Source organism: Salvelinus namaycush, chromosome 23, assembly GCF_016432855.1.
Source record: "Salvelinus namaycush isolate Seneca chromosome 23, SaNama_1.0, whole genome shotgun sequence".
Classification (NCBI taxonomy): Eukaryota; Metazoa; Chordata; class Actinopteri; order Salmoniformes; family Salmonidae; genus Salvelinus; species Salvelinus namaycush.
In genome coordinates, this window is record NC_052329.1 from 29771008 (window position 1) to 29797819 (window position 26812).

General features: G+C 42.5%; 1 protein-coding gene across 1 annotated transcript in view; it reads left to right on the forward strand.

The window, feature by feature from the left end:
• The first annotated feature begins 3527 nt into the window (after positions 1 to 3527).
• Positions 3528 to 26812, forward strand: part of LOC120018629 (sortilin-related receptor-like) — a 67124-nt gene continuing 43839 nt past the window's right edge. Inside the window, exons 1-5 of the mRNA XM_038961833.1 lie at positions 3528 to 3548; positions 4663 to 4797; positions 16877 to 17038; positions 17711 to 17778; positions 20954 to 21134. Coding sequence (XP_038817761.1) covers positions 3528 to 3548; positions 4663 to 4797; positions 16877 to 17038; positions 17711 to 17778; positions 20954 to 21134 — 567 coding nt within the window. The remainder of the gene's footprint in view (positions 3549 to 4662; positions 4798 to 16876; positions 17039 to 17710; positions 17779 to 20953; positions 21135 to 26812) is intronic.

Below are 26812 nucleotides of genomic sequence, written 5' to 3' on the forward strand. Positions count from 1 at the left end.
TGAATGCCAGTTCTGCAGCAGGCGGATGATGTCATCGTCAGTTCAGCTCCGCTCCAACGGTGACACTCTTTCAGCAGTGGTTCATTCTGCTCTCTTGAATAATGAAAGAGATCATGGTGGGGAGATGTAAATACTATCCCTATTTCACAGGGTTTTTCTTTGCTTGTTGTTGTTGTTGAGGAAACAGATTGACGTAGTAGCACCAAGGCTGTGCTTAGTAGGGCACAAAACCATTTTGCCACTGGAAATGAAAATGAATGTTTCTTGGACAAGATCAGGTATTAGCCTACCTTCCTATTTCACTCGTTTCAAAACAATTTCTCTACTGAACACACCCATGCTTCTCAAAGAAGGGAGGGTACATGAGGGGAGAAAAAGAGAGAAAATATTTTTGGGGCACCACAAAAGCGTCTCCTGGATTACCAATGAAAACAATTTTGAGGAGAGTCCAGATTGATGTGACTGATATGCCGAGTTGATATTGTGCTTTTCAGTTTGGACTGATGGAATCAGCATTGACCAGTCTCCTTCAGACACTCGGCAATGGCTTTTGTAATGCATGGTTTGTGTACTTCCTTTTCCATTCCGATGGGGTTTTTCAACTGACATCAATCTAGCTTCGTCCGGATAGTGCAAAAGGAGCATGAGCCGTGAGCTATGGACAGATTAATTTACTGTTCCTCTCTGGTGAGTTTCAAGGTTTGTCAGAGATAATAATGTTGAATAATTTGGGGCTTGTTAGATGCTTCCAGAGCTTATGTCAATGCACTAGTGCAAAGGAATGAGTAGTGTTAGAATCCCTGGCACTTGCTTGGTAAAGACTGATGGTTGCTTTTGTATGACCACCCGTCCTAATGCCCCAGTGACCAACATGCTGCCTAAGAAACAGATGTACTGAGTCACTTCTTTCTTTGCCACTTTTAACTATCACACTAGCAAACTCAACATCTGGAATCTTGACTATCTATGCTAAAAACCGTTTGCCAGAGCTAAACAGGACTCTTTATCGCTATTATCAAAGTTAGGCACATTTTCAGGCCCAACATTTACATTTTCAAGGCCTCAATTGGAGCAGTACTATCACAGAGTTTCTTAACCTAGAGGTGCAACGTCGCAAGACTTCTGGGAACGAAAGGAGTGCCTTTGATTTGACGGCCTGCACATGCGCAGTTCGGCACGAGACGACCGTTAGACCCGATGACGTGTTTCTGCGCACGAGCTTAGCTAGCCAACGTCGCCATGACATCGCCTATAAGTGGGATCAAGGATTTCCATTGGAGAAGCAGTTTTAGCCTATCTTCATGCTGTACTGTTTTTGGTAGTATCGTCAATCCTTTGCAAGACCACAAGCAATAGGAGATGTCATTGTGCTCAAGGCCCAAAATGTCTCCACACAATGATTAGACCTATTATTCATTTGATCACAAATCCAAATAGAATGCAGCTAGTCAGTCCCATCTACTCTAAAAGCTGTATTATGAGATATAGCTAAAGGTAGCCAGACCTTTTGGGACTCAACGGACGACAGTGAGCTTGTGAGGCCCTAACCCCAAGCATAGTACAATGCTTCACGTAACGAGATGGTTGGAGTGAGGCTCATGTCATTACCTGATGTTAATGGCCGATTTTGTTGTCGAGCTCGGCTAGAGGAATAGATTGTGTCTCATGCTGCCATTTGCAGCAGTTTACCAGTGCCATCACTCTCCTGATTCAGCTGTGTCAGGAGGACCATACCGGCACCCTTTTACATGGTCCGCGGGCAATGAGGCTTAAAAGGCGCTAAGATTTACCGCAGAGTCATCTCAGCCTTGAAGACAGCCTTGTCTTTGACTCAGCTGACCTCCTGGGACGTGTTCAGTAGGGCCCACCATAGCGAAATGTTTTAAAACGTTCAGAATGAGCGTTTCGTATTAGACAAGTCCAGTTAGTAGAAGTGTTCGACTATTTTGGAACTCTATTTCTCAGGCAATAAGAATGTGACATGGACATGGAATGAGTTACCTTATTGCAATGTTCATGCTGAAATCATGCTTATACACACAACAAATTCTTGTAGGCCATTTTGTAGCAATTTGCAGCAGAAATCCCATTCCATTACTAAGTCTACAAGCCATAGTACCAATAGTTGGTGTAAAGTTACCACTGAAAGAAGAGGAACGTTTGTTTATCATTTATACAGAAATGACAGTCTTTGTGTCGTCCAAGACTGAAGAAATAGTGTAGTATAGGGAGAAAACTGAGCGTTTTAAAGACTCACAGCCCCCTGCAGAATGATAAATTAAGAATGAGAGAGGGGAGTGCTCGGATGAGAGGTAAAGGCAGTGGGATTTAAAATGACATACTTTTTGGGGATTCACACTTCACAGACTTATTTTCAGAGCTGCACCAATGGAGCATTAGAGTTTGTTTGAGCTGTGCCTTCTGCTTTTACACTACTACATCTACCACAAGCACTTAGTGTTGCAGCATTGTGTTGTTTCAATGGAGACAGTGAAGGCCTCTGACAGTGGGCAATGTGATGTAAAGCTGGTCACTGCTTGTTTTCTCTGTCTGTCTGTCTGTCTGTCTGTCTGTCTGTCTGTCTGTCTGTCTGTCTGTCTGTCTGTCTGTCTGTCTGTCACACACACACACACACACACACACACACACACACACACACACACACACACACACACACACACACAAAGAGAGGGAGAGGAGCCTTTAGCAAGGTGCTCCTCGCAAGGTCATAACAGTAAGACCACGAAGTGCGTTGCCATAGTAACGTGCATCAGTAAGCTTACCCGGATAAAAGAATGAATAAAGAAAAGCACAACAGCTCTGTTCAATATACCAGACACAGCCAGGCAAGGTACCGCACCCTTTCACGGAGGGATTTCTACCAGCTAAGAAGATGCTGGAAACCCAGCAAAATCATTACAATGTCTAGCTGATATCAAATTTGTTATGAAATGCTATTATGGTCCAAGGACGTTTATCGGAGGTAAAAGCGACTGTAATCTATCAGATAGTTGCCTAATTCATTGGCCTCGTGTTGAGCTGCATTTTGATTAAGCAGAACAAAAATATATCAGGTCAGTTGAGAGACTGTTCTTTTCTTTGCAGGCCAACCTGAACGATTCCCATAACCAGATGGTGGTGCACTGGGCCGGGGAGAAGAGCAATGTCATCGTGGCGCTGGCCAGAGACAGTGTCGGAGCCACAGGTCCCAAGACTAGCTCGGTGAGTACACAGTAGTACACTTCCTGCGAATACAGTAGTACACTTCCTGTGAGTACACTAATGTAGTAGCCTACATTTCCTGTAAGTACATTAACACACCTTGTGTGCGGGATGGGGATCCACAATCACGCGAAACAAACATATCCATGAACCTATCCACCACTACATAGCATACCGCCTGCATGCTGCTTTACAGCCGTGCTGTTTTCAGCCACTTTGAATCTTCTCCTTCCCTCTCAGTTCACATTGCCCTCTTTTCAACCTTACTATGGACTGTACATTTCAGATTTTTTCCCCCCATTCAAATGAAGACTCCTTTGTTCAAGGTACCATGGCAGAAATGACAATACTGGTTTAACCACAGTTTGGTTGTGTAATGTAGTGTTTGTGTATCCATGTGTGTTTGTGTGCGTGCACGCGTGCGTGTTATTGTGTGCGCGCATGGGAGCCCATTGGTCAGTGACAGGCCACATGATGTCAGTGCTGCAAGGCCCAGACCTGTTCCACTGTGCTAATGAGATGGCCTTGCCTGCCTGCCAGCCGTGCGCTTCCTCTCCTCGATCAGATTCACTGAGCCATGGATGAATCCCTCCATCTGTTACATCTCTCTTGCTCTACTCTTTCTGCTTTTGATGATATCAGCTCCCTATGCTGTCTGATACTCACGCTCAGCCTACAGTAACCCACACAACCCCCACTGCTTTTGTTCACAGTGTAAGAAAGACCTCCTTTGCTCCTCAAGGGGTTAACTTGAGATGTGATGCCCTTTGAAAAACAAGTTGTTTATATTAAACTGCAGAGATACCACTGGTGAAGGACAGTTTGTTTGAACAAGAATTGTTAGTTTTGTGTCTCTCTCCACTCCCAGTTCAGTATGTTCCTCGACATGACTTCCAGTCGGCGTTGTGGGTTCAGTGGGCTTTGTGTGCTGTTCTCTGTGGTCTGAGCTCCTTGGTCTTTGGCACTCTGATGGGAATCTGAGAGCTCTGACCTCACTCATGTATTGTCTGGGGTAGAATCTGCAGGACAGAACAGAACAGCACGGAACACTAAACACCTCTTAACATTCTGGATTGGAGTTCTCTCTTAAAGGAACTACAGTTCCACTCTAATGGCACTTAACATGGACAAAGCTTTTTCCTAAGTATTGTGTTTCTCTCCGTAGATGGAAAGTCTAGCTACTGCCTAAATGCTTTGATTCCTTTTACAGAGTCAGTTAATGGCCTCCCTCCCAATACACCATTCTAAAATAAGTTTGTCCTCTACTAGAAATGTGTCCTTCATCAAAAAGCATTAAAGAAATCGAACTTGACAAGCCTCATTTTTCCTGTCCATAAAGCATCACATCAAAAAGTACTGTGATAGCGGATTTCACTTGTTTACCGTGTACCATCACTTCCATGTTCTCACCTCTTTCCTCTCTCCTCTGTCACATGGTAGGTGTACGTGTCTTACGACTATGGAACCAGCTTCTCCCCCATCTCAGAGAAGTTTCAGCTGAGTGGGGAGAAGGAGAAAGAGGGGAACAAGCAGGTCATCTCCCAGTTCTATCACAGCCCCGCTGACAATAAGAGGGTAAGTGGCTGAAGACCGTAGAGGTACCTACACTGAGTGTACAAAGTAGAGGTCGACCGATTATGATTTTTCAACGCCGATACCGATTATTGGAGGGCCAAGAAAAGCCGATACCGATTAATCGGCCGTTTTATTTTTTAAATATTTTTTTTGTAGTAATGACAATTACAACAATACTGAATGAACACTTATTTTAACTTAATATAATACATCAATAAAATCAATTTAGCCTCAAATAAATAATGAAACATGTTCAATTTGGTTTAAATAATGCAAAAACAAAGTGTTGGAGAAGAAAGTAAAAGTGCAATATGTGCCATGTAAGAAAGCTAACGTTTAAGTTCCTTGCTCAGAACATGAGAACATATGAAAGCTGGTGGTTCCTTTTAACATGAGTCTTCAATATTCCCAGGTAAGAAGTTTTAGGTTGTAGTTATTATAGGAATTATAGGACTATTTCTCTCTATATACGATTTGTATTTCATATACCTTTGCCTATTGGATGTTCTTATAGGCACTTTAGTATTGCCAGTGTAACAGTATAGCTTCCATTCCTCCCCTCGCCGCTACCTGGGCTCGAACCAGGAACACATCGACAACAGCCACCCTCGAAGCAGCGTTACCCATGCAGAGCAAGGGGAACAACTACTCCAAGTCTCAGAGCGAATGACGTTTGAAACGCTATTAGCGCGCACCCCGCTAACTAGCTAGCCATTTCACATCGGTTACACGAGCCTAATCTCGGGAGTTGATAGGCTTAAATTCATAAACAGCAGAGCTGCTGGCAAAACGCACGAAAGTGCTGTTTGAATGAATGCTTACGAGCCTGCTGGTGCCCACCATCGCTCAATCAGACTGCTCTATCAAATCCTAGACTTAATTATAACATAATAACACACAGAAATACGAGCCTTAGGTCATTAATATGGTAGAATCCGGAAACTATCATCTCGAAAACAAAAAATTTATTCTTTCAGTGAAATACGGAACCGTTCCGTATTTTATCTAATGGGTGGCATCCATGAGTCTAAATATTCCTGTTACATTGCACAACCTTCAATGTTATGTCATAATTACGTAAAATTCTGGCAAATTAGTTCGCAATGAGCCAGGCGGCCCAAACTGTTGCATATACCCTGACTCTGCGTGCAATGAACGCAAGAGAAGTGACACAATTACACCTGGTTAATATTGCCTGCTAACCTGGATTTCTTTTAGCTAAATATGCAGGTTTAAAAATATATACTTCTGTGTATTGATTTTAAGAAAGGCATTGATGTTTATGGTTAGGTACACGTTGGAGCAACGACAGTCCTTTTTCGCGAATGCGCACTGCATCGATTATATGCAACGCAGGACACGCTAGATAAACTAGTAATATCATCAACCATGTGTAGTTATAACTAGTGATTATGATTGATTGATTGTTTTTTATAAGATAAGTTTAATGCTAGCTAGCAACTTACCTTGGCTTCTTACTGCATTCTCCTAACAGGCAGTCTCCTCGTGAGGCAGGTTGAACTAGTTAACCGTAAGGTTGCAAGATTGAATCCCTGAGCTGACAAGGTAAAAATCTGTCGTTCTGCCCCTGAACAAGGCAGTTAACCCACCGTTCCTAGGCCGTCATTGAAAATAAGAATGTGTTCTAAACTGACTTGCCTAGTTAAATAAAGGTGTAAAAAATAAATAAATAAAAAATCGGCGTCCAAAATTACCGATTTCCGATTGTTATGAAAACTTGAAATCGGCCCTAATTAATTGGCCATTCCGATTAATCGGTCGACCTCTAGTATGAAGGTACAGTAATAATCACACCTGGGTTGTGTTCAGTAGGGAGAAACTATGAAGTGGGAATGTACTTCCTGATCTTATCTCATAAGGAGAACACCGATTTTTGTTTTTCTTGAACGACTGCTGAACCCAACCCAGTTGTCAACCCAAACTAAGGCTACAGAGACTGTACAGAGGGTGTCCATTGCTTTGTGGGAAGTTCAGCTGTAAAATGTGAAATTAAGCCATACGTTAAATGTAACGTAGATGTAAGCACTTCATTTCAAAATGTATGCTTACCAGTGGTTTAGCAGAAACTCCTTGGTCCCCATTCTTGCAGCACACCATATAAGTTTGCTTACAAGGTGATGTCACAGAGAGAATAACAGCACTTCCTCTGTGCTTGTCAATGTCATTGTTTCTATATACTTGGATATTGAACCGGCAATCATCTAGAAACCAGATAACAAGAAAAAAATATGCATCCAACAGAGGGAAATATGTCTTGCAGCAATATGCGTAAAGTACTTTTGCACGTTTTTGTCATAAGGATGTCACATGATCTTCCCTTACATGCTGACCAAACCGCTCGCGTCCAAAATAAATGTACAAATACATGTTATTCAATCATTGCACCCACACTGCTTGAGCGTGACAGCGAGCGTCTGCGTGGCCAGGCGCTAAAATAGAAGTTGGTTCTATTTGTGACGCTCAACACGTTGCAAGTCCTGCATCTCAAATCTCATTGGTTTTTAGAAGCATATACCCACGTGGGTGATTGAAAGAAGAACGTAGGTCCACACTCCGGTAGGTTGTAGTAATGCTGTAAAGTTGGTTTCCAACCGCCATATAAAGTCCAAAGAAGGAAATTCATTTCAGGTAAATTAACAACCCAATGTTTATATACGGTAATGTTCCCTGGCTGCTGGAGAGAGAGGTCATGAGCAGATGAGCTTCTGCATTTTTCAGCATGTTTTTACAAAAATAAAATAGATTTAGGCAGGGACATATACAGGATGATACCCTCACTCCAGATCAAAACTCCAAACCTACAACCTAATTTTGGACAAGATTACCTGGTAGGATTAATACACCACCCAACCTGGAACTGAGACAGACCAGATACAACTTCAATTAGCACTGAGGTGTGAAGTGAGAGGTGTCGAAGCCTTTGAGCCCAAGAAATGGCAGGCCACCCCACCCAAATCCAGAGGCATTGAAGCCAACTCCTGCTGTTCAGAGACCATTCACTGGTACTGGTACCCCCGCCACACTCCCCCCTCTCTCCAGAGCTTTCACTCACCTCCAGCACACAGGCACTGTTGGAGCGAGTGACGCTGAACTTAAAATGGCTAGCCCCAAGTCGTTATATATTTTTTTCTTGTGCATTTTGCTATTTCCCTCATGACTCCTGCATGCTTTGTTGACTATGAACTTTCTTGTTTACCCAACCGTGGGGGAGACTATGCTTGTTCCCACACTCGGGATTCTGACTCTCTATTGGTTACACACACTTTTGAACTCCCGTCCTATTCTAACCACCTCTCGCCGGCTTTGTATTCATGTTACCTGATGAAATTGCTGTATTACATGATCATGTTGCTATTTAATGCACATTCAAATATCATAAATCAACACTGCAGAACTCTCCCTGTCCTCTGCTGTGCCTTGATTGTATTACTGTTGATGAAATCTGGAAATGTGCATGTACACCCTGGCCCATCTACTGTTGTTAGCCCCAATTCTGACTTGTGCTCTATCTGTTTCACTGATTTCTGTTCTAGTAAAAGCCTGGGTTTTCTGCACGTTAACACTAGAAGCTTATTACCTAAAATGGATCAATTGAAAGTGTGGATTCACAGCTCCAATCCAGATGTGTTGGTCATTACTGGGACGTGGTTACGAAAGAGTATCGAAGCCGCTTGGGCCTTCTTTTTTGATATTTTCAGTGATATTGTTAACAAATACACACCCATAAAGAAAATGAGAATTAAAAACAGGTTCAGACCCTGGTTCGACTGTGATCTTGCAGAGATACTCCACCTCAAGAATTGCATTTGGTGAATGGCTTGGCACACGCATACTCAGGTTGACTGGCTCTCGTTCAGGCACATAAGTGCATTCAGGCTATCCGGAAGACCAAAGTTAGTTACTTTAAGGAGCAGTTCTCTCTCTGTGGGTCTAAACCCAAGAATTTCTGGAAAACTGTTAAAGAACTGGAGAATAAACCCTCTTCCTCACAGCTGCCCATGTCCCTTAAAGTTGATGATGTGGTTGTTACTGACAAGAAGCACATGGCTGAGCTTTTTAATCACCACTTCATTAAGTCAAGATTCCTATTTGACTCAACCATGCCTCTCCTTGCCCGTCCAACATCATCTCCCACCCCTTCTAATGCGACTAGCCCTGATGCTTCTCCCTCTTTTTCCCCTGCCCCGCTACAAAGTTTCTCCCTGCAGGCGGTCACTGAGTCCAAGGTGCTAAAGGAGCTCCTTCAACTTGACCCCCAAAAAACATCTGGGTCAGACGGCTATCTTTGACCTTTTTAACATCTCTCCTCTCTGGGGAAGTTCCCATTGCTTGGAAGGCAGCCACAGTTCGTCCTTTAATTAAAGGGGGAGATCAAGCTGATCCTAACTGTGATAGGCCTATTTCTATTTTTCCCTGTTTATCAAAAGTTTTGGAAAAATTTGTCAATAATCAACTGGCTGGCTTTCTTGATGTCTATAGTATTCTCTCTGGTATGCAATCTGGTTTCCGCTCAGGTTATGGATGTGTCACTGCCACCTTAAAGGTCCTCAATGTTGTCACCATTGCCCTTGATTCTAAGCAATGTTGTACTGCTATTTTTATTGACTTGGCCAAAGCTTTTGATACGGTAGACCATTCCATTCTTGTTGGCCGGCTAAGGAGTATTGGTGTCTCTGAGGGGTCTTTGGCCTGGTTTGCTAACTACCTCTCTCAAAGAGTGCAGTCTATAAAATCAGAACATCTGCTGTCTCCGCCACTGCTAGTCACCAAGGGTGTACCCCAAGGCTTGATCCTAGGCCCCACACTCTTCTCAATTTACATCGACAACATAGCTCAGGCAGTAGGAAGCGCTCTCATCCATTTACAGTTAAAGTCGGAAGTTTACATACACTTAGGTTGGAGTCATTAAAACTCGTTTTTCAACCACTCCACAAATTTCTTGTTAACAAACTATAGTTTTGGCAAGTCGGTTAGGACATCTACTTTGTGCATGACACAAGTAATTTTTCCAACAATTGTTTACAGATTATTTCACTTATAGTTCACTGTATCACAATCCAGTGGTTAGAAGTTTACATGCACTAAGTTGACTGTGCCTTTAAACAGCTTGGAAAATTCCAGAAAATGATGACATGGCTTTAGAAGCTTCTGATAGGCTAATTGACATAATTTGAGTCAATTGGAGGTGTACATGTGCATGTATTTCAAGGCCTACCTTCAAACTCAGTGCCTCTTTGCTTGACATCATGGGAAAATCAAAAGAAATCAGCCAAGACCTCAGATTTTTTTTTTTTTTAGACCTCCACAAGTCTGGTTCATCCTTGGGAGCAATTTCCAAACGCTTGAAGGTACCACGTTCATCTGTACAAACAATAGTACGCAAGTATGAACACCATGGAACCACACAGCCGTCATACCGCTCAGGAAGGAGATGCGTTCTGTCTCCTAGAGATGAACGTACTTTGGTGCAAAAAGTGCAAATCAATCCCAGAACAACAGCAAAGGACCTTGTGAAGATGCTAGAGGAAACATGTACAAAAGTATCTATATCGACAGTTTCGACAGCTTTGTTGTAGAGCGTTTAACACAAAATCTGGGGAGGGGCCAGCTAAGTATAACACTGTATCATCTGCATATACAGTTGAAGTCGGAAGTTTACATACACCTTAGCCAAATACATTTAAACTCAGTTTTTCACAATTCCTGACATTTAATCCTAGTAAATATTCCCTGTCTTAGGTCAGTTATGATCACCACTTTATTTTAAGAATGTGAAATGTCAGAATAATAGTAGAGAGAATGATTTATTTCAGCTTTTATTTCTTTCATCACATTCCCAGTGGGTCAGAAGTTTACAAACACTCAATTAGTATTTGGTAGCATTGCCTTTAAATAGTTTAACCTCTAATTCCTCCCAAACCCAGATCCGGGAGCACCCCCATCAGTAAAAAAGCTGACTAGCATAGCCTAGCATAGCGTCACAAGTAAATACTAGCATCTAAATATCATTAAATCACAAGTCCAAGACACCAGATGAAAGATACACATCTTGTGAATCCAGCCATCATTTCTGATCTTTAAAATGTTTTTCAGGGAAGACACAATATGTAAATCTATTAGCTAACCACGTTAGCAAAAGACACCACTTTTCTTACTCCACCATTTTTTTACTGCATCAGTAGCTATCACAAATTCGACCAAATAAAGATATAAATAGCCACTAACCAAGAAACAACTTCATCAGATGACAGTCTGATAACATATTTATTGTATAGCATATGTTTTGTTAGAAAAATGTGCATATTTCAGGTATAAATCATAGTTTACCATTGCAGCCACCATCACAACTCTCACCAAAGCAACTAGAATAACTACAGAGACCATCGTGTATTACCTAATTACTCATCATAAAACATTTCTTAAAAATACACAGCGTACAGCAAATGAAAGACACAGATCTTGTGAATCCAGCCAATATTTCAGATTTTCTAAGTGTTTTACAGCGAAAACACAATATAGCGTTATATTAGCTTACCACAATAGCAAACATCACAACAGCATTGATTCAAGCCAAAAATAGCGATAACGTATAAACCACCAAAATATATTAATTTTTTCACTAACCTTCTCAGAATTCTTCAGATGACAGTCCTATAACATCATATTACACAATGCATATAGAGTTTGTTCGAAAATGTGCATATTTAGCGGCACAAATCGTGGTTATACAATGTGATTAGTGGCCAAAACTTCAAGCAATCTGTCCGGCGCCATCTTGGAGAGGCACCTAATCTAATCGAAAACTATTCATAAACTTGACTAAAAAATACAGATTGGACAGCAAATGAAAGATAAATTAGTTCTTAATGCAATCGCTGTGTTATATTTTTAAAATTAACGTTACTGCGCAATACAGCGTGCGCTAAAGCGAGACCGCACCGAAATTCATGGCGGAATTATTATTTGACATTTGTCAACATAAATACGAATTAACAGCATAAAGACTGCTTACTATTTGCTGAGCTTCCATCAGAATCTTGGGCAAGGTGTCCTTTCTCCAGAACAATCGTCTTTTGGTTGAAAGATGTCCTCTTCTCCTGTCGAAATAGCCGCTAACGTTAGCTATGTGCCGGAAAGGTGTCCAACTCCTGATAGCGCGTCACAAAGAAATCCCAGAAAATCGCAATAAACTGCTATAAGTCGGTTTAAATTAACTACCTTGTGATGTCTTTAACAACTATAACGAATAAAAACATGACCGGAGATATAGAACTGCTAAAACGAAAGCTTTGCAGGACGCCATTGTGATGTCCCTCTTGCGCCAGGCGCCCCGTTGAAAAGAACGGTACTTCCGTTCCACGGTCTTATATAGGGCCCCAGATGGTGCAATCCACTCCATTCAAATTCTCACCGCTTACTGACATCTAGAGGAAGGCGTATGCAGTGCATGTAGCCCCGTAGCTTGCATGGGGACTTATAAACTGACCTCAGAACAGGGACCTCGATTTCAGAAATCTCACTTCCTGACAGGAAATGTGCTGCAGAATGAGTTCTGTTTCACTCAGAGAAATAATTCAAACGGTTTTAGAAACTAGAGAGTGTTTTCTATCCAATAGTAATAATAATATGCATATTCTACGAGCAAGAATTGAGTACGAGGCAGTTTAATTTGGGAACAAATTTTTACAAAGTCGAAATGGCGCCCCCCTATTGACAAGAAGTTTTAACTTGGGTCAAACGTTTCGGGTAGCCTTCCACAAGCTTCCCACAATAAGTTGGGTGAATTTTGGCCCATTTCTCCTGACAGAGCTGGTGTAACTGAGTCAGGTTTGTAGGCCTCCTTGCTCGCACACGCTTTTTCAGTTCTGCCAACAAATTTTCTATAGAATTGAGGTCAGGGCTTTGTGATGGCCACAGTACCTTGACTTTGTTGTCCTTAAACCTCAATTCTCCTCAACCTCAACTCAATCATGGACACTCTTACTGACACTTGTGTGTATTGTTGTCTCTACCTTCTTACCCTTTGTGCTGTTGTCTGTGCCCAATAATGTTTGTGCCCTGTTTTGTCCTGCTACCATTTTGTGCTGCTGCCATGTTGTTCTGCTGCCATGTTGTGTTGCTACCATGTTGTTGTCATGTTGTGTTGCTACCATGCTGTGTTGTCAGGTGTTGCTGCCATGCTATGTTGTTGTCTTAGGCCTCTCTTTATGTAGTGTTGTGTGTTTTTGTCCTATATTCTTGAGTTTATTTTTAATCCCAGCCCCCGTCCCCGCAGGAGGACTTTTGGTAGGCGTCATTGTAAATAAGAATTTGTTCTTAACTGACTTGCCTAGTTAAATAAAAAATAAATGTAATAAAAATACCAGGACAAAGCTAGCTAGCTAAATTGCCATAAATGTTTAATTATTTTTGACCTGTCCCCAAATTAATATAGTTGTTTCAGAGTTTGTTTTGATATTTCAACCTGTGTGTCCTGATCGCTTCTGGTGTGGGTGGACAAAATCAACATGCGTGTGATGGCGCACGCGGGCGCGTGTCCGGTTTGGTCAGCATGTTAGGCTGCTGCGGTACTCGGGAGGACCATTCTTGATACACACGGGAAACAGTTGAGCGTGAAAATCCAGCAGCATTGCAGTTCTTGACACACTCAAACCAGTGCACCTGGCACTTTATTAACATACCCTGTTCAAAGGCTTTAAATATTGTGTCTTGCCCATTCACCCTCTGAATGGCACACATAGACAATCCATGTCTCAATTGCTCAAGGCTTCAACATCATTCTTTAACCTGTCTCCTCCCCTTCATCTACACTGATAGAAGTGGATTTAACAGGTCAATAATGGATCTTAGCTTTCACCTGGATTCACCTGGTTAGTCTGTCATGGAAAGGGCAGGTGTTCCAAATGTTTTGTGCACTCACTGTGCAGAATGATGATAAAAGGCCTGTCTTTATATTGCAAACTGCCCTGATACAGAGGGGTTTTATTATGTTTTCAAAGTATGAGTGTATAGCTTTTTCACATGTTCTCCCATCTCCACAAAACCAGCAGAAGGCACATAACGTTATTGAGCTTGTGGTTTCTAAGGGTTGATTTAGGTGTATATAGTGTCTGTGGGTGTGTGCTTGTGTACATGCGTAGTTATCACTCATGAGCTCGAGATTGTTCGATGCAGTGCCGTGAGGTTTGGTGCGGTGCCGTGTTCGATTATGTCTCGCTGTGTGCCGGTGAGTCATAGCCCTGGCCCCGCCCCCAGCCATTCCCCCTGGCACTCAGCCAAGTGGAGGTTATTTCCAGGTGTAAGGGTGCATGGGAAGTTGGCACTGCGTGGGTGCAGTTTGTTCCGTTAGCAGGCGGGCACTTGTGTGTGGCCTGCCTTGTGAGCCCTGCATCAGCGTGCGTCTCTGTTGAGGCCGCAGGCTGTGGCCATCCATCTGCAGACAGGTGGGCTCCAGAGAGAGAGGCAAGGCTGCCTGGTATAACAGCAGGAGGATTTCACCCTCTTAGTCTGCAACATGCTCCCAACATCATGGAGATGATTACCATGGGAAATTAGTGGTTTCTTCTCATGTGCACACTGAGCTGTGAATTCCGGGCCCGTATTTAGCAAGCCTCTTCAGAGTATGAGTACAGATCTAGGATCAATTCATCTCTGTCCATAATAAGCGGATTCATTATGATTTAAAAGGCAAAACTGATCCTAAATCTCCTTCTCTAGACGCTTGATAAATATGGGTCCGTCTAGCCTCCCCTTATAGAAGCATATGATAAAGTGTCTGAGAGATAAATTGCAGTGATCACTTTAGGTAGTGATTTATGAATTAAGCGGGATCCGAGATAATGAATGGTTAGCCTATAGCATAACCCGCTGTCTAACATTACATGTAGGGCCTATCCTTATACAACAAGTCGGACTGGTTATGGATCTGCCTATTTATAACATATTCTTCAAAGAAAGATTCACCCATTTTGATGTTATATAATTGTTGTGCATCTCTGAGCGATGTTTTATCTATTCCCAGGGTCATTTCATGTTTTCATGTGTATAAGTATTCACACACCTTAGTCAATACATGTTAGAATCACCTTTGGCAATGATTACAGCTTTGAGTCTTTCTGGGTGAGTGTCTAAAACTTTGCACACATGGATTGTTCAATATTTGCACATTATTCTTTTTTTTATTCTTCAAGCTCTGTCAAGTTGGTTGTTGATCTTAGCTAGACAGCCATTTTCAAGTCTTGCCATATATTTTCAAGCCAATGTAAGTCAAAGCTGTAACTAGGCCACTCGTGAACATTCAATGTTGTCTTGGTAAGCAACTCCAGTGTATATTTGGCCTTGTGTTTCAGGTTATTGTCCTGCTGAAAGGAGATTTTGTCTCCCAGGTTTTCTCTAGAATTTTGCCTGTGCTTAGCTCTATTCAGTTTATTTTTATCCTAAAAAAATCCCTATTCCTTGCTGATGACAAGCATACACATAACATTATGCAGCCACCACCATGCTTAAAATATGAAGAGTGGTACTCAGTGATGTGTTGTGTTGGATTTTCCCCAAACAAAACACTTTGTATTCAGGCCACATGTTTTTCAGTTTTACTTTAGTGTCTTGTTGCAACAGGATGCATGTTTTGGAATATTTTATTCTGTACAGACTTCCTTCTTTGTCTTTTAGGTTAGTATTGTGGAGTAACTACAATGTTGTTGATCTTTCCTCAGTTTTCTCCTATCGCAGCCATTAAACTCTAATTGTTTAAAGTCACCTTGGCCTCATGGTGAAATCCCTGAGTGGTTTCCTTCCTCTATGGCAACTGAGTTAGTAAGGATGCCTGTATCTTTGTAGTGTATTGATACACCATCCAAAGTCTAATTAATAACTTTACCATCCTCAAAGGGATATTCAATGTCTGCTTTTATTTTACCCATCTACCAATAGGTGCCCTTCTTTGCAAGGCATTGGAAAACCTCCCTGGTCTTTTTGTTTGAATCTGTGTTTGAAATTCACTAATCGACTGAGGGACCTTTACAATTATCTGTATGTGTGGGATACAGAAATGACGTAGTCATTCAAAAATGATGTTAAACACTATTATTGTACACAGAGTGAGCCCCTGCAACTTATTATGTGACTTGTTAAGCACATTTTTACTCCTGAACTTATTTAGGCTTGCCATAACAAAGGGGTTGAATACTTGTTATATTAATTTGTCAAGTTTCCACTTTTTTCCCCCCACTTTGACATTATGCTGTATTGTGTGTAGGCAGTGACACAAACTCTAAATTTAGTGAATATGAAATTCAGGCTGTAACACAACAAAATGTGCAAAATGTCAAGGGGTGTGAATACTTTCTGAAGGCACTGAATATGGTGATATAACAGTGGAGTTATTCTCTGAAGTTTCTCACTGATGTGCTGTACATGTGGGACCTACTATGTCCTAGTCGTGACTCATCTACAGTATGAGATATCATTTCAGCTTTGGATCGTCATCTCATAGCATCCATCTATTTCACTACCTCCCGCTCGGTGCCTTGCGCTACAGAGCTTTTGTTCTCACAGGGGCTCTGTCCCGTTTCCAAATGGAGGCCGTTGAGAATAGAGGAGTTATTGGGAAGGCAGCTAAAAAATAGATCAAAGGAAGGAGTGACAAAATGGGATTATAGCTCTGTATAATTGTGTAATCTGAATTTCTAATTAGGCATTTCAAATTAAATATCTCTGACTAGTTCTGTGAATATTTTTGGTTTTTGGAGGTGGGGATGTCTTTTGAAGTAGCTAGACTAGAGATATCTAGAATTGAGATATTAGGCCGGTTCTTGCTATACTAGTTTGTTGAAATCAGTCAGGCTTGAAGTTTTGCCACGTCAGAGGTTTATTCAGTTCAGAAAGATGCAGGTACAAATAGAAATGTTATGCAATAATGATTCCCTGTTCAACAGGACAGAATGTCATATCTATTCTACACAATATATTTCTAGCTTAACATTCCGTAACACTCATGAACAGACCTCAGTGGGTATTTAGCCTAACCTTGGCCTGTCTTGTCCTTCTCTCGTTCCAGTACCTCTTTGCAGACAGCACCAACAGCTACCTCTGGAACTCCTTTGACTTCTGCAAGACCATCCAGGGGTTCTCCATCCCCTTCAAGCCCACAGATCTGCTGCTGCACAGCAAGAGAGCCAACCTGGTCCTGGGCTATGACGGCTCCCACCCCAACAAACAGGTAGTCAACTGACTGCTATAGAAATGCTGCTTCACTGTCTTGAAAAAAAGTATCAGACAGAAACGTAGACAATTAACAACATGCAGAGGTAAGCATGTTTAAAAATAAATAATAAATAAATAAATAAAATGTTTAACCAGAAAGTCCCTTGAGATCAACAGTCTTTTCATGATGGAGATCTTTGTGTAGGAGGAGTCTATTATAATGATCAGGGCTATAGTACTGTAAGACATCATCAGGCTCCTCCTTTGCCAGTAGCTCTGTGGCCACCAGTAGGTTTGGGGTTAGATGCCTATGTGGACAAATAGCTCTACTCCATATGCTGGATTACCGTACCATAGCCCCACAGCATTTTATTTATAATACGGTGTGGCTGTTCTAGAGAAACAAAGCCGATATTTCTGAATGTAGGACAGTTGCATAATTGCAAATAGAATGGTGCATATTTAAATACTGGTTAAATGTCACAGCTGCATCTACTAAACTGTCTCTCTGAAAAATACAATACGGAGGACATTTTGTGGAATTTTCCCTTAACTAATTATTCACATTTCAGCTCAACTGAAATGATGGAAAACGGTCGACTCTCAAACATTCTGCCAGTTATATATAGCCTGCAGTCAACATGTGACCTTCATTTACTCCCCACCCCCACCTCTGTTATTTTTGCAGCTATGGAAATCTGACGATTTTGGAGAGACATGGGTGTTGATCCAAGAGCACGTGAAGGCATATTTCTGGTAAGATCAATGCCTCTGTATACAAAGGTGATGATTGTGTGAGGAGAGGCAGAATGTACAGTCATCGTTATAATTAATTGTCGCTGTTGAGTGCCAGACTGTCTGCAAAACATTAAAGCAACGATCTGTGAGAGGGATGGGTGGGCTGTGTGTGTGTGTGTGTGTGTCTTCATTTCCTGTTTATTTCCTGTTTTTCTGTGTTCTGTGACTGCTTGCCTCCTCAATATGTCCCTCACTAGACCTCAGACAGTGGAGAGATAAACATGTCTTCTGATCGCTGTATGCTTACCAAGCATGCAGCTTGCGAGCTAACTCCCTGCCTTTCCAAGTTAAATGCATAGATTAGATTGGCCCTTGTAATTGAATGACAAAGCAAAGAAAATGCCACTACGGTCCCTGAGGGAGAGAGACACTGATTACCTGATTGTTATTTGGGGCTCACTATGTGTGAATGATTTTGAACCCTCCTATCAACCAGATCTCGGTTCAAATAGTGTTTGAAATCTTTCAAATACTTTTGAACGTTTCTTGAGCCTGGCTGGAGTGCCAGATGGGCAGAGTTTGCACAGACAAAGTCGATCAAAAAACAAAAACAATCTGATACCGCTAATGATGATTGCGACACATTCAGTGCCTTGTGAATGAGATCAGCCGTGTGTCTCTCACCACGTAAAGTAGGCCTAGGCAGGAGAGTGGCCCACTCAAACAAAAAAAACAAATATGCTTTACTTTCAAATACCATCCATAAAAGGATTTGACCGATCTGTTAATGATTTAAAGGCGTGGATGCGGAGGGTTAGTTCGGGTTAGACATCCCTTTCATTCCCTCGCAGGATCTCTGCCTTTAATAGGTGACAACAAGAGGCTCTCATTCTCCACTGCAGATATGTAATGCTGCTTGTCAGCTACAGCAGGGGTCTGTTCAGGAGGGTGCAACATTTCAGAACGTTCCGATTTGAAATGTATTGTGTAGAACGTATAAGCTTGTCTGTCAAGTAGAAGTAGGAATCACGTCCGTTCTTTTCAGTGTATTTCTATCTGCATCGTTCGGAACATTTTCACCTTACTGACAACATTTTAATCTCCCCAGACTATTTGTACACACATGTGCACACATCTTCTGGTGGCAGAGAGAGACACATAGCCCTTCTCCCTTTTGATTTTTCTCTCCCTCCTGCGTTCTCCGACGGTGTAGGTGGTCGTATATGTGGCGACTGAGGGGGGCATCGGACAGACTGGCTTCTTTCTGATTGATTAATAAATGATTGTCTGCGTCTGCCAGTGCCCGGGCCCCACTTAACTCTGCCTGTCCAAGTGGCATCATGTAGTCAGTAATACCAGGCAGCACTGCAGATAACATCGCAGCTACCGCTGCAGTCAACCCCCCCCCCCCCCCCCCCGGGCTCTTTCCTGTGTTTGGGAGATGACACCCCTCCCCCCCACCAAGTGTGAACGTAGGAGATCCTCTTAGATCACGCTTCTGAGCCTCAGAGTCTCAGGAGACCGTTGTAGAGGGAGGATTTAGACTACAAATACCCATACAACCCAACAACGAACATGAACAAACCATTTCATCCCAAAGCAGTAACTATACACACAAAGCTTGAAAGTCTTTGCAGACTTCTGAGGAGGAAAGCAGCTCCAGAAGTGTGTACTGCTGCACTCCTCCCCACATATTTCAAAGCATTGGATTGGTGTAAGCATTGGCTAGAAAGAGTATATATTTTTTCCGCCGTGTTTTTTCCACCAGTCATTTTCCGTTTAAATCTGGATGCAGCTACTGACTCCGCTCTGTCTAACTGCTTCCGCATCACCAGCTGCATTGAGATCTTTGTCTGGTGCTTCTTCCTCCTCGGCCTCTATGGCCAGTTTTCCTTTTTAACCATGTGTGTCCAGTTCTTAGCCGATTATGGGCTTTCCATGTCTAATCCGTTTGCGGAGGCCACAGAGAAAAAGGCCTGCGCTGCAGATCAGGCTAAGAAGGCTGTAAGCCCTGGGGTTTTGTCTGGTTCACATCCCACTGTTGGACGTGTTTAACCAGCATTTGTCGAAACATTTCGAACCAGCAAATTGTATGTATTTGTTCCTTTTTGTCCTAAACATTTTATCCTGTTTGGTAGAAGTATTGAGAGAATAAATAGAAAGAATAAAGAGGTCCTTGTTTCGCAGTGTACTGTGGATTAGATAGGCTAGCTTTAACCCACTGCTCTGCCAGCGTTACATTGAAAGGATAGCCCATATAGGCAAAGTTCCAAACTCTGATATAGGCACAGCCCCAAATTCTGCTAGATAGACAGACAAGACCCCAAACTCTGCTAGATGGACAAGGCCCCCAAACTTTGATATAGACAAGTCCCAAAAGCAATGCAACAAACTCTAATTTCGGCCAGGCCTGAAACTCTGCCCCAAACTCTAATATTGGCAGTTTCCCGGTTGTAGTTAAAGTCTCCAAACTAACGTTAGACAGGCAAGGTCCCAAGTTTGTCTGACCTGGGTCTTTTTTATCCTCTCTACATGGACAGCCTGCTCCCATAAAAATGCGACCCCCTCTAAAATGTCACGCTATAGGCCAGTCAAGACACCAGGCTCTCTCTGTGTGGCTCCATTGTTAGTGAGAACACTCCGTGAGAATCTGGAATGCCTTATGGGAGATGATCATAAACTACTGTAAACCTCTTTCAGTTCTGCTGTAGCTTACCGTAAGTTCACAGCTTAAAATGGCCACACACAGAACTTCTACTGGAAATGTGCAGTTGGGAAACTATAAATACATCAATGTGTGTGGTAAATGGATTCTGAGTTTCGAATGTGTTCACAGGAACACGTAGGCCGTTCCACTATACTAGGATTGTCAGTAATCCGTAAAACATTTCTCAGTTTTTCAGAGTCTGTCAGTGAGTGTGTGTGTGTGTGTGTGTGTGTGTGTGTGTAACCATAACTTTATGTCCCTCTGTATGGTATGACTAAGTTGGGCCCTGAGTTTTCCCAGACCATGTTATCTGAACGGGAAGACCTCCAAGGCGCTTAAGTCCTTCCTGTTCAGTTCACATGGTCAGTAAATATAAACTCACGGTCAAAGGCCTGGAGTTTTTCTTGGTCAGGCCACGTGGTCAGAGAGAAACTCTTGGCCCTACCTATGTGCCACAGACTGGCGCTGATTTCTGCATCTTTCTAGGGGTGTGGAGCCGTACGATTCCCCCACCACGGTGCTGGTCCAGAGGCACGAGCCCCAGGGGGTGTCCAGCATCCTCAGCAGCACCGACTTCTTCCAGAGCGGGCAGAACCGCCGAGTCATCCTGGAGAGAGTGGACAACTTCCAGCTCCGGGACAAGTACATGTTCGCCACCACTTCCACAGTAAGTGACATTGACCTGCAAGGGAATTATACATGTCAGGCATTCTGTTGCTCTTGCAGTGTTGAGAATGCTCATGTTATTATGGAGAGGGATGCCCACATTGATTATTTGAACACGAATTGGGTGATCCGGCCATAACTATCTTCTACTACAGTGCCTTCAGAAAGTATTCACACCCACTTTTTCCACATTTTGTTGTTAAAACCTGAATTGAAAATTGATTAAATGGTGCAATAATAGTGTTTTAACATGATTTTTGAATGACTCTCTGTACCCCACACATAAAATTATCTGTAAGGTCCCTCAGTCGAGCAGTGAATTTCAACCACAGATTCAACCACAAAGACCCGGTAGGTTTTCCAATCTCGCAATGAAGTGCACCTATTGGTAGATGGGTAAAAATAAATAAAAAAGCAGACATTTAATATCCCTTTGAGCATGGTGAAGTTATTAATTATACTTTTGGATGGTGTATCAATACACGGAGGCACTACAAAGATACAGGCGTCCTTCCTAACTCAGTTGCCGGAGAGGGATGAAACCACTCAGGGATTTCACCATGAGGCCAATGGTGACTTTAAAACAGTTACAGAGTTTGATGGCTGTGATAGGAGAAAACTGAGGATGGATCCACGACATTGTAGTTACTCCACTATACTAACACTAATTGACAGAGTGAAAAAAAGGAAGCCTGTACAGAATAAAATATTCCAAAACATGCATCCTGTTTGCAATAAGGCACTACAGTAAAACTGCCAACAATTTACCAAGAAATTAACTTTGTGCGGAAAACAAAGTGTTATATTTGGGGCGAATCCAACACAACACATCACAGAGTACCACTCTTCATATTTTCAAGCATCAGGGTGGCTGCATTATGTTATGGGTAGGCTTGTCATCGGCAAGGACTAGGGATGTTTTTAGGATAGAAAGAAACGGAGTAGAGCTAAGCACAAGCAAAATCCTAGAGAAAAACCGGGTTCAGTGTGCTTTAAAACAGACTCTGGGAGACAAATTCACCTTTCAGCAGGACAATGACCTATAACACAAGGCCACTCTGGTTGCTTACCAAGACCATACTGAATGTTCCTGAGTGGCCTAGTTACAGTTCTGACTTAAATTGTCTTGAAAATATATGGCAAGGCTTGAAAATAGTCTGTCGAGCGATGATCAATAACCAACTTGACAGAGCTTGAATAATAAAAAAATTATGTGAAAATATTGTACAATCCAGGTGTGCAAAGCTCTTGGTGACTTACCCAGAAAGACTCACAGCTGTAATCACTGCCAAAGGTGATTCTAACATTGATTCAGGGGTGTGAATACTCATGTAAATCAGATATTTCAGTATTTAATTTTCAATACATTTGCAAAAGTTTCTAATAACATGTTTTCACTTTGTCATGGGGTATTGTGTGTGTAAAAAAATAAAATGTCATCCATTTTAAATTCAGGCTGTAATAGCAAAATGTGGAATAAGTTAATGGAGCGGCAGGTAGCCTAGTGGTTAGGGCGTTGGGCCAGTAACCGAAGGCTGCTGTTGTTCTGCCCCTAAACAAGGCAGTTAACTCACTGTTCCCCAGTAGTCCATCATTGTAAATAAGAATTTGTTCCTAACTGACTTGTCTAGTTAAATATATATATATTTTAAATCAATTAAAAAGGGGTATGAATTCTTTCTGAAGGCACTATAAGTCATTAGTCAAACCCATCATATTCAAGTGGTAGGCTTAAATACCGGATAAGTCCACCACATGCATAGAGGGTGAATCGTTCAAAAGGGAGTATCTCTTATCCCTATCTGAATGTTTGGCCTCAGATGACCCCAGCAGTGTCTGGTTGTGATAGAGTCGCACATTGTTTGTCATATGGAAGCCACAGGCGTACAACTGCTGCGTTTTGAAACAGATGGGGACGGTTTGATCCCGGACTCCTTCCTTGGCTGTGAATCTGTGTCACAAATATCCAGCATGCTTTGCGTGGCCACATGCGGCCCAATAAAGCATTATACAATGAAAGGGGAACATAACCATTGACCCCTCCTTGAAAAGAGGAATCTCTTTTTCTGTGTAAGGAATGTGGAGACTGGAGAGACTTGCCATGTACTGTGGAACACCGGGTTAATGTGGTCTGATACACACAATCCCATCAAAACATGGCTGAAATATTAGTCTATTCTGAGCCAATTACGGGTAATGATTTTTGTCTCTGCAAACTCGGGCCTTTCCCTGAAGAACCACACAGACTCGCTGCGGTCAGCCCTGTCTTGTTAAACAGGCATGGCCAAACACACATGCTTCCGTATCTGAATCCTAGCGTTACTGCCCAATCTCACACACTCACACACACACACACACACGCCACACACCACACACCACACACCACACACCACACACACACTACACACCACACACCACACACACCACACACCACTGTGAATATTTTTTTACATTGTAACTACCATATCTTTATTCATATCAGTCTCTTACAAATCAATTGACTCAACATTCACAGCTACATGCGTACTTCATAAAGTCATCCCTACTCTCTCTGGGCAAGGCTAACAACACCACTCCATGTAACGCGCTACTATGAGCGCAACTATGATGGTCTCCATTGAGGCAAGCATATCCTAAGGTGGGTCGCTCAGATTGTCAGAACAGCGACATGGTTTATGTTGTTTTATCGTCTGCTGGCTGACCCAACCAACCTGTTGGTCGGGGCCAGAGAGTGCAGCTTGTCAGACATGACCGATCTATGTGCTGTTAATGAAGTTGTGGCTTGGTATCCCTGGGGTGTCAATAACCGCTCATGCACACATTCATCAGGACTCTGTTGCCGAGTGCAGCCGTATGCTGCAGTCTCAAGTACTGTTGCTATTCCCAATGGGCTGATATGTTCCATAGCCAAAGGATAGTACTGTGTGTTTTCTTTCTGGCTAGCATTGTTATCCCAAGCTATATCATTTCACACTTCCACTCGTAGAAAGTGATATTCCCACTTTCATTGTAGATTTGGATTGTTTTTATAAATGGTAATGAGGTTAAACACAAACAAATGGTTGGACTGTAGTTTATGTTAATCAACACCATTCACATTAATCAGAAATAGGCTCATTTAAAAAACGATATGGTAAACTACACTGAGTGTACAAAACATTAGGAGCACCTTCCTAATATTGAGTTGCACACCCTTTTGCCCTCAGAACAGCCTCAATTCATAGGAGCATGGACTCTACAAGGTGTCAAAATCATTCCACAGGGATGCCTCTATATGTTAACTCCAATGATTCCCACAGTTGTGTAAAGTTTGGGTGGTGGACCATTGTTGATATACACCGGAAACTGTTGAGCGTGAAAAACCCAGCAGAGTTGCAGTTCTTGATGCGCTCAGACCGGTGAGCCTGACACCTACTACCATACCCCCTTCAAAGGCACTTACATCTATTGTCTTGCCCACTCACCATTTGAATGGCACACATACACAATCCATGTCTCAATTGTCTCAAGGCTTTAAAATTATTTGACCTATTTCCTCCCATTCATCTAAATTGTTTGAAGTGGATTTAACAAGGGACATCAATAAGGGATCATAGCTTTCACCTGGATTCACCTGGTCAGTCTGTCATGGAAAGAGCAGGTGTTCCTAATATTTTGTACACTCAGTAAATGTGGTTAAATTAGTCACCAGAGCCTTACATTTAATAAATAGTAAATATAAGGCTATATTAGTTCCTATCTAAGAGCCTCTGTTGTCATATCCTTACAGCATTAGCTTGAGGTGCTCAGTTTATTTTGTTAAACGAATACAGTTGCCCAGTCTGTGACCCCACAGCCTGACCCAACCCACAGAGCAGCCCACCCTCCCAGGATACGGTTGAGCACGTGAAGCGCTCAACGACGCAGCCCAGTTACACAGACCATTAGCAGCCCAGTCAGCGCTTACTCGTCATTCACTCACTCTCACCCGTCTCTCTAGTCATACCCACTACCCAGCCCCTACTAATATCTTCGGCTGGGGCTAATAGGATTACCGTAATGAATATCACGAGCTTTTGACAGCAGCGAGCTGCTTAGGCTAATTAAAGCCCCAGAAACACCAAGTTTTATCCCAGGCCTGACAATATAGATCCCTGGGTAATGATTGATAATCAGACCTTAAGACCTCTACTCCTTCTCTTAACTCCAAAGTCCCCCGGAAGATAACTGGCTTAATATAAATGGACGTCAATAAGAGGTTTCTTAACAAAGAGCTTTTTGACACATTTCCTTCTTATTTGCAAGGTGTCTCAGTGGAGACGAGATGAGGGGGAGTGGAGACAAGATCAAGGACTTCCTTATCAAATGGCTGCCTGTGCTTTCCCTGATGCGTCAATACCCCCAACGTGTTTAATGTACCGTAACGGCGTAGAGCAAACCAACAACAGTGAAATTGCAATGCGTAGTTAAGCTGCTGTTTGGACCTCTGTTTTCCCCATAAAAAGAGACGTAAGTGGTGCAACACCTCGGCAGCCATATTGGTCGCGACGCCCTTAACGCTGTAGTGGTCCTGTACTTTCTTCCTTAACGTGTGACGCCAAACCCCACATTTCCCAAGCTCCCACTGCAATATGTGATGCATTTCACACACACACACACACACACACACACACACACACACACACACACACACACACACACACACACACACACACACACACATACACACACAAAAGGGCACTTCGCCGTAAAAAAACATGTGACGTGTCCAGTGGGAGAGAGGGAAGGAGGAGATAAATGTGCCGCTTAAAAGCAATGGGAGGTCTGGGAAATGGCTCTGTCTCTCAGATTAACAGCTACCTCCTGGCTGGATAAACAAACATTAGAACCACAAAGACAGCTCCCACAGGCTCGGCTCTGCAGGAGGACTTGACAGGATTTCATGTGCTCCCCACAACTGTTCTTCTAGTTTATTGGTTTAGATATAGAACGTGGAAAGGGCGGGGTATTCAAATATCATAATTTGCATTGGAAGCACAGTGCTTCTGTTCTGAGCAGCTAGACTGCTGAAGGTACAGTGGGGCAAAAAAGTATTTAGTCAGCCACCAATTGTGCAAGTTCTCCCACTTAAAAAGATGAGAGAGGCCTGTAATGTTCATCATAGGTACACTTCAACTATGACAGACAAAATGAGAGAAAAAAAATCCAGAAAATCACATTGTAGGATTTTTAATGAACTTATTTGCAAATTATGGTGGAAAATAAGTATTTGGTCACCTACAAACAAGCAAGATTTCTGGCTCTCACAGACCTGTAACTTCTTCTTTAAGAGGCTCCTCTGTCCTCCACTCGTTACCTGTATTAATGGCACCTGTTTGAACTTGTTATCAGAATAAAAGACACCTGTCCACAACCTCAAACAGTCACACTCCAAACTCCACTATGGCCAAGACCAAAGAGCTGTCAAAGGACACCAAAAACAAAATTGTAGACCTGCACCAGGCTGGGAAGACTGAATCTGCAATAGGTAAGCAGCTTGGTTTGAAGAAATCAACTGTGGGAGAAATTATTAGGAAATGGAAGACATACAAGACCACTGATAATCTCCCTCGATCTGGGGCTCCACGCAAGATCTCACCCCGTGGGGTCAAAATGATCACAAGAACGGTGAGCAAAAATCCCAGAACCACACGGGGGGAC